The 8946-nt window shown below is 34.9% G+C and overlaps 1 protein-coding gene across 1 annotated transcript; it reads left to right on the top strand.

The window, feature by feature from the left end:
- The first annotated feature begins 1156 nt into the window (after nucleotides 1-1156).
- LOC113498194 (larval/pupal cuticle protein H1C-like) lies at nucleotides 1157-7967 on the top strand. The gene is made up of 3 exons (XM_026878135.1): nucleotides 1157-1168; nucleotides 1288-1576; nucleotides 7213-7967. The coding sequence occupies exons 1-3, from the start codon at nucleotides 1157-1159 to the stop codon at nucleotides 7878-7880; spliced, it is 969 nt and encodes a 322-aa protein (XP_026733936.1). The 3' UTR covers nucleotides 7881-7967.
- The last annotated feature ends 979 nt before the right edge of the window (nucleotides 7968-8946 follow it).

Below are 8946 nucleotides of genomic sequence, written 5' to 3'. Positions count from 1 at the left end.
TATTACACAAAATATATTGCGAAGAATGCGAAATCTGTTTTTTGTCTTTTGGATAGCTATTCAACTATTTTTTTATGCAATAAAAAATCTTTTACCGAATCTAATCCAAACTTTTATTCCTAGATCTATTACCTTGAGTAACACTCGTATAGGCAATCCAATTTAGTAACAAAGAAGCAGTTTCATACGAATCTCAAAAAACAATATCCGAAATAAAACCAATAAACAATTTGTTTCGAGCACCACATATTGGGGTCACACCCACGCACTAGATTCAAAAGTACACAACATATCAGCTCGCTAACCAACGCTAATAATTTAAAACAGTTCATTGACAGACCAGATTGCAATCGCAACGAACATACGTACCATATAAATTCTGAGAACGATTATGCAACAAATCGAGTGTGTATTGATATATCGGCTTTTAGACTCGCAGGCGACAGTAACGGCCCAAGTCCGTCCGCCCAGTGGGACTCGATTATTCTTATTTATCGATAACACGCTAACGAGCATCCATCGATGTTTTTCGAGTGCGATATGAATAAAACATAGTTGTTCACTTCGTCGACTCATCTAATTACAGGATGATTTGATTAACGAAAACAATGGACTGATATGATCAATCTCGCTTATTGTATGAAACAAACAGATACAGAATACACCTGAAATTTAATTTTGCCCGACATTGAAGCTTTAATTAAGTCTTGTCTAATTAATTTCCTTTTCTTTGTTATGTGTACTGTATTAAGCAAACTACAAAACTAAGGAATAAAACATAGTAATTAAGAAGAAAGGTCATGCAGCTCGATTTCACTTTTGCAGAATGATTTAATTTAATATAGGTAACTATTATTCGAACTTTTGCAGAAAAACAATATTCCAATATTTCAGTAACAAGGTTATGCATCAAGTACAATGGGATTATGGAGCAGCCATGAATAATAACTCATTCCATAATTATAATACCTTATTAAAGTCAAAGGTGAACCTGGGTTTAAGGTCTTAAACTGGTTTAACAGCTGTTATGCAGTGATGCATTATCCTCATTATGTTGTTCATTGAGGGTGAAATTGTTTAAGCGTTCGACGTATAAAAGCTTGGACCTTTTGCCGAAAATGTCACTCGTTGATAAAGTTTTGAGGAAAATATCGAGATGTTGCAAAAGGTAAGTTTTAAAAGTGATATTTTATTGTTTCAACTACTTCGACTGTTTAACCATCTATTGTTTGTTCAAATATATTTTTTCGTGGCTGTCTTATAAAAACTGTGTTTTTTTCCTTGTAGGTGTTATTAATACTGTGTTCCTCTGCACTGGCCAGTGCTGGAGTCATCGGAACTGGTTACTCTCCTTCGACATCAGTTTCCTACACCCCACACATTGTCAAGACTGTGTCTACTGCACCCATTGGATACACAAAAATCGTTCAATCACCGCCTGTTTACCAAACCGTTTTGACTACTAAAGAAAGCAACTTCCAAACTCCTGATGGCGCCCATCATGAGATATACTCCAAAGACTATAATACAGTTTACTCTAGTAGCAAAAATTTTGATTCAAAGTCAATCAAAGATGGTGACGTCGTGACTAATACAATTCCTAACTTTTATTCAACAGCTGTGCACTCGCCGGTTGTTTACCATACGGGTACAGCTTATACCGTATCCTCGCCTTTAGTTCAAACAGTTCATGCCCCGACTTTAACAAAATCTGTATCAGTCCCTGTGTCGTTCACAACTCATAACGTGCCTTTGACTAAAACGATTGTGTCTCCTGCTTTAGCATCATACTCAACACCTGTTTATGACAAAACTAAGATTTACACTTCAGGATTGTCATCTTATTCTACTGGTTCGTCAATCCATGATGGCCACCCAGTTAAAACAACTATAACCTACTCTGAGGCTCCTTTAGTTTCCCATATGTCGTTTACCGGCTTAGGAGCCAACTACGCATGGTAAATAAATTGTTTCTACTTCACATGGTATGCGCGACTGACTGCTTTATTAAGTTTAATTTATGTTGTAATGTTAAGTTAATGTATTTTTAAATTATCTCGTAATAAATGTATGTCTGCATCAAACGTGTGACTTATTTTCTCGTTGCTTTAAATGGCTTTTTCAAATTTTGTTTTACTTGGAATTATGAACAAATATTTGCAAAGAATCTTGGCATTGCTCACGTCAGTTTCTACATTTGGACTCAATAATTATGAAGCAATGTGTTAAGTTTAAATCATGTCTGATAAATTCTCTAGCACATTAAGGCTACCAACATCGAGACAGAATCAACATTCTAACGACCAATTTAGCTTTGAACTAAAATAAGCCCAACTTTTCACTAGTTCCAATTTATTTATTTTTAAGCAAATATTTTTCATGTCCTAAATATTAATCGACCGTGACAAATGGGACATTAACAGCGATGTCGCTTTTCTTCTCACCAAAGTTTCCTTTTCAAGTTTTGGATTGTGCTAAAACTATAATAATACGAATATAAACATAAATATAGTCAGAAACTTGAACAAAGAAAGTTGATTCTGACGGTAGAACTTGGATACTAAATCAAACGATAATAAGGGCGAATTTTGCTTGCTTACATTTTTTACGACTAGAAATTTTGAAAACATCAGTATAGAATATTTTGACACTTAGTAACGGTATAAAAACAATTGAAGCTTTATTTATCGAATTCAATGGTAGAATTGTTATTGTACACATCGTAAAATTGTTTCAAATATTTCAGGTGAAATAAAAATAGAACTCGTTTAGAACTTAATCCGTTTACGCAGATTCCCGCACCTATGCCGAATGGGAAAAATAAATTGAGTTTCACTGTTTTTTATAAGTATTTCAACGATTTTGGACTATACTATTATTCGTGGAAGTAATAAAATAATATATGCTATAACCAATTAACTAGATATAGAAGATTCTATAATGCAATAAAAATAAAGTTTTTCAAATTTCCATAATAACAATATCAATTGTATTCCTCAAAAAAAATCGGTAGAGTCAGCTATTATTTTTATAAATAAAACCTACTTACGTAACTATTGACGGCCATTTTAAAACAATCTCAATTCAAAAACTGTCCTAATACTATCTCTAGTAACCAAATCCATTGTAGATCAGATAAAATATTAAAAGAGTCTATAGCAAGCTACAAAAAAGTATTTAATAATAACAACTGGAGCATACAAAACGTAGCCGAAAACAAGTCCTAGAACGTACAGACTTACTTTACAAACGCCTATTTGCGCACAGAATCCTGTTGGCCAACACGTGCGTTACAATCTATGATCAGGTTACCACACTAGGTGGGTCCAATCGCAGACTGGTCACAATACCGGACTTGATAAAGATGTATTGTGGTCGGCATTTACGATACACACTCGACTTGCTGCCCGCACGATTGACCTGTCCAAGTGCGTTGCAAAATACAGCTTTAGGCACGGCGTACATGTGTTTTAAAGTTGATTGTTCTAAGAAAGTGTACAAGATTGAATAAAAATAAAAATGCGTATGTACTATTACACAAATACAGCAAAATTGTTTTTTTTCTGTTTTTCTGCGACAAACTGAGCAAAAGTCATACTTCAAAGTTTTATCTGGAATGGTCGATGGGTCGATGGGTTGTACAACCCCTAAAGGCCAACAAACCTTGCAACTTCAACTGTTATTAAAATGCAATCTTTAATTCCTTACGTAGATCCTATAAATAAGTGTGTTGGCATTTTTATTTACTCTTTACCTCCTAAAAGACCAGAAGTGTAATCTTAAATGTTAAAACCTTTTTAGGACGAATCAAGTACAACAACTAAGAGACAGATCTTTCGCAAAATTTACAAGCGACAGTTATCATTACTGATCTGCTTTTGTTTTGGTCCTTTGCTTATAAAAACTTGATATCCTGGTTTCAAGTGGTTTGAATTCAACCGCTGTTTCATTTTCGTAGCTTAATATTAAGGTTATGTGGCAAGTGTATGTTTGTGAACTCATCATGCTCGAACTACTCGACACGTTTTGATAAAATGTGTAAAATAGGTAGTTCAATCCTCGATTTAACCAATAACGAAGCCTATTTGCCCTAGTCTAAGCTGATGTTACGAAAAAAACTTGTTTCGACGATTTTTCTGTTAAGAGGCGGGAGATATGTATTCTAAATAGCTGTCATATTACGTGCTGCTAAAATACCTCGGTCATATCTTGACCTCCGACAATCATCACGATGTTAGATACATGTTGTCATGGTAACGTGAGTTTGTAGTAACATCACGTTCTTAAGATTTATTTACTAAGTTAGTAAAGAGTTATACACCTGTAGCCTCACTGTGTCGACACTGAGGGTTTCGTAAAAATGGGCTAAAGAGATACACATCATGAATCCTAAAAGTGTGAATGTCTCTGGAAGTAAGCTAATGATTTATTTGCTAAACAATTAAACGTATCAATTAAAATAAGGGAATAATCCTGAATTCCAATGTGGGAAGTGACGTCATCAACTCACTTCTGAACATAATGATGAGTATCATAAGTGCTCACTCATACGTTAAGGGATACACGCATTATTATCAGGGGACATATTTGGGGTATTTACTTTTTTATAATTTAAAATTGATACTAGAAAATTAACATCTAATTTTCGTATGTTAGCTACAAGTAGTTTTTTTTTAATTTTATTATTATTTAATTTGATTTATTGCCTCAAAAACACCAGTTTTTTGTTCCATCCGTAGGCATTACCTATTTGTTCGGGAACATAACGATCAAATTAATTTAAATACATGAATATTAATTAACCGTATAAAATAGGCGATAACATATTTGTAATACGTGTCAGTTTTGAATGAAGTACCTACCTTTTTAACTTTGAGTCAGTTAATAACTTTTTTTTTTCAATTCAAAACAGTTTAAGTTAAGCGAAATGACTATACGCACAAAAGATGTCCTTACTTTAAATTTTGACCCGATTTTCAATGAATCACATTCCCCTGCCCTTATTCCATATTTTTTTTACTTTTCTATCTGACGCCGTCCCGCAAGAAACACCATCCATCGTTTTCTTGTTTCATTGTAATATGTAGGTAAATGAATAAATGTTATCTACCAGTTATTGACTATTTTAATTAAACAATATAAGTTTGATAACAAACAAAACGACCTCACTACAAAGCATACAAAACACTAAATAATGTTAATATCATTTACTACGATATAAAATAACGATATCCTAGCAAAGCTTAGGTGATCTAGATACATGTAAGCTAACCCTATAAAGTACCAGTATATCGCCCTTAGACAAAAGCACTAGACTGAACTTGCATAACCTCCACTCAAGTTTCACATGTAATACTGCACATATTACAGCCTAAGTTTACAAAATATACATCATAGGTACTTGTTATATAACACGCATCAGCTAGGAATTTCTTCCTTAGTAGGAATTGACCATTGAAAAAACAAACATTCAAGCTTCAGAATTTTTGCGAGCTTAATTTAAGTGTGATGTTCTCGTAGACGGGACTTCAAAATTGCTATCTTGACATTTCATAATAAACTCTTTCTTTTTGTATTCTTATCAAAAAGTAATACGCCACTTTATTCACAATTATATTTAAAGACCGATAGTAGATGAAGAACCTTATATTAGAGAACAATTAAGCATCGCCCATGGTTTAAAATGTCTTTGTTACACATATATTTTGAACGCTTAATAATTGTTCGTTTTAAATTTTCTTGTCATCTTTACCACAAAGCTAACTAAATCATGTATAAACAATTCGCCTTCAGGAAATGAATCAGACAATTTTACGTCACAACCTAGATAATAAGATTTCATAACAAATATCAAAAGATCAGCTATAAGCTAAGATTCTACCACCATATCTTAAAGTAATATTGTTGTATTTGTGGAAGAGAGACGCCATTTTAAGTCGTATAGCGCTTTCTCACTCGCACAACAGCAGACTTAGTTTAAAAGTTGGTGGAAGTCCGTCTGGTTTATTAAACATGACATAATTAATTTCTAAAGATATAAATTATTTGACTAATGAGCGCCTTAAAGCCTTTGTAACATTATCGGAAAATCTTTTGGATAAAGATAGTGTAATATAAAGTCTTTGATAGAGACAGATTAATTAGCCGTAACATAATTGAGACGGTTCTTGTTTCAAGTCCAGTATTATTAGTTCTGCGGGATTTGTTTCAAATGATGGGAAATATTAAGCTGGTTATATTAAATATTGGTACTTAGAACTCATTGTTGGTTATTCCTGGAAATGATTCCAATTGCGAAATGGTTATAATTTGCAGAGATATTTTGGAGTTTCAAGACAAGCGAATCATAAATAAACATAATAATTGAAAATGCTGTTTGAAAAGAACATTGACTAATAAATTATATTTAATTTTGTGGTTTTCAAGAACAAAGAGTCTGATTAATTCTATTTCGATCAACGTATCCTTGAAGACAAAAAAATCACGTATCAACTTCATAACTGTTAAAATTTAAATATTTTATTGAATGTAATTTACGAAACAAAACAAAATTGTAGTATTAATGAAAAACCAGCCCCGGATTCCAACTCCCAATAATCCAAAATTATTAATAGAAAATTACGAGCCACTAAAATAACTGTCTATTTCTAACTAAACATATTTTCCTACACGACTTTCATATTACCTTGTATCATAATGCACCAAAAAGCGCAAATTATGAATATTCCTTTTAATATGTAGGCCAACCAACCATGTTGACGCATAAGTAACATAATCTATGTACTAGCATATATGTTTTAGGCGGTCATTTTCTACAGGGTCCTATGTTGCGATACTTAGCTACATTTAGTACTTACGGGCCAATAGGGGGGTAACGAGTCTAGTATAAAACTGCTTGTGTGTACACAGTCAGTATCACTCGCCGTAGTAGATTTTATATAACATAATGGCAGCCAAGGTACAACATTTTCTAGTGTTCAGTGAATTTGATTTTGAATTAAATGTTCGATTTAAATTATGAAAAAGAAATTGGTTTAGAAATTCAGTTTCTTTTTCGGGATTTCTTTTTTTTTTTGAGTTTTCCAAATTTCGATTTTTTTTTAATTATTAATTTGTTTTTTCATAATGTCTATTGTTTGAAAAATTAGACCTAGTATTATGTAATATTTTTTTATCTAATATCGTAAATAACCAAGAGATTTTAAGTATAAGCAAAAGTTTTAGTTTTTTTTCATAATAAAATTGTTATACTTTTTCAGTTACTAGTCCTTCTGTGCGCGTTGGCGACAGCCCGTGCGGGTGGCCTCTACGCCTCCGCTCCCGTGGCAACATACGCCGCCGCTCCCGTCTACAAGAGCTACGCGGCTCCCGCCGTAGCGTACTCCGCTCCCGCCGTAGCGTACTCTGCTCCTGCCGTAGCCTACTCCGCCCCCATCGTCAAGGCGGTCGCTCCCGCGGTCTCCTCCGTCTCATCTTACTCTACCCACACCTCTCACGGAGCACCAGTGGTAGCTAAGGCTATCGCTCCCGTCGCGACCTACGCGGCTGCTCCCGTAGCATACGCTGCACCTGCGTACGCTGCTCATGCAACTTACGCTGCTCCCGCATACGCCGCACACGCGACTTATGCTGCTCCCGCTGCGTACGCCGCGCCCGCTGCCTACGCCTCATACGCGCACGCTGCCCCCATCAGCTACGCTAAGACCTACGCCCCCGCTGTGACATACGCTCAAGCTCCCATCGCCACGTACGCTGCGCACGCTCCTTCCTACGCGGCGTACTCCGCCGCCCCGGTCCTGAAGTCCGCTGTGACCTACTCCGCCGCTCCCGTCGTGTCCCACGTGGCTTACAGCGGTCACGCCGCCAACTACGGCTGGTGATCATCTTACCCTCTGTACAAATCTAGTTGTTTATGTTTTGTATATATACTTTTATACATCAAGAATAAAATTTAAAAAATGAAAGGCTATGTTTTGTTTATATCCCTCAGTTTATTTAAAGAAGTAGTTTTGTAAGATTGGAACGCAGTATTTTTGTACAATAAAACCCTTCGTTTGTATCTTAGTTTTTCAATGAATGGACGAAAAGGTTGATTTACGGGATCATCCTTATCTAAGCTCATTTTATTTATTTCCTTGTTCCGCCAATAAAAAGGGATTTATTGGGCATAAACACTTCAACCAATACATTGATTTACATTCAAAGACTTTATCCCGAAAAAGCTTTTAAGGAGAACGAGCAAAGAATTCAGTCTTTAGTACATACCAAGAGGAGTGTTAACAAGTTCGACAGAATCCATTTATGGGAAGTTACAACAGGTACAGGAAAATCTAATGTGACTAAAGCATATTAAGTGGCAGCACTAATTACTCATTAAAGGAAGTGATATAATTTCTAACACCAAATTTATCTTTACTGATAAAATCTACAACCTAATCTTAAAGAAACCTGCATTTATATAATAAAAACTAAACGACGAACAATTATAACTCCACACATTTCAACAATTTACACGATGTGTTAATAACAGTAGGTATTATTAAAGTTATTGTCTTTAACAAGGCCAAGAAGTGATGTTGAAAGTATGGGAAATAAGTTGATACAACGTCACGCGAGATCCGAGCGTAGTGACCAATGACGTCACTTCATAATTGCGGACGCAAGGACCAAAGTTTTGAACCGTTTCGCAATTCATTCCTCTCTTGACATAGATTACATTTTAATGGTACCTCTAAGAAATTTAGTCTCGGTACTAAATTACTTAGTGATTACATTAAATGTTCATTTCCTATGTCGATCTTGCGAGAAGCTGGGTCTTAGTAATTAAGCAATGTTAGTGATAAAAGACACTTGATTCTAGTTGGCATTGGGCTACTTGCGGACTTCTTATTTTAAGACGATATCTGGCTTATCATGTTTTAGATTAGACATGATTTTGGAATAGCT

The sequence above is a fragment of the Trichoplusia ni genome, chromosome 10, assembly GCF_003590095.1.
Source record: "Trichoplusia ni isolate ovarian cell line Hi5 chromosome 10, tn1, whole genome shotgun sequence".
NCBI lineage: Eukaryota > Metazoa > Arthropoda > Insecta > Lepidoptera > Noctuidae > Trichoplusia > Trichoplusia ni.
The sequence above is the reverse complement of the archived record's forward strand: the minus strand, read 5'-3'. Positions and strand labels throughout refer to the sequence as shown.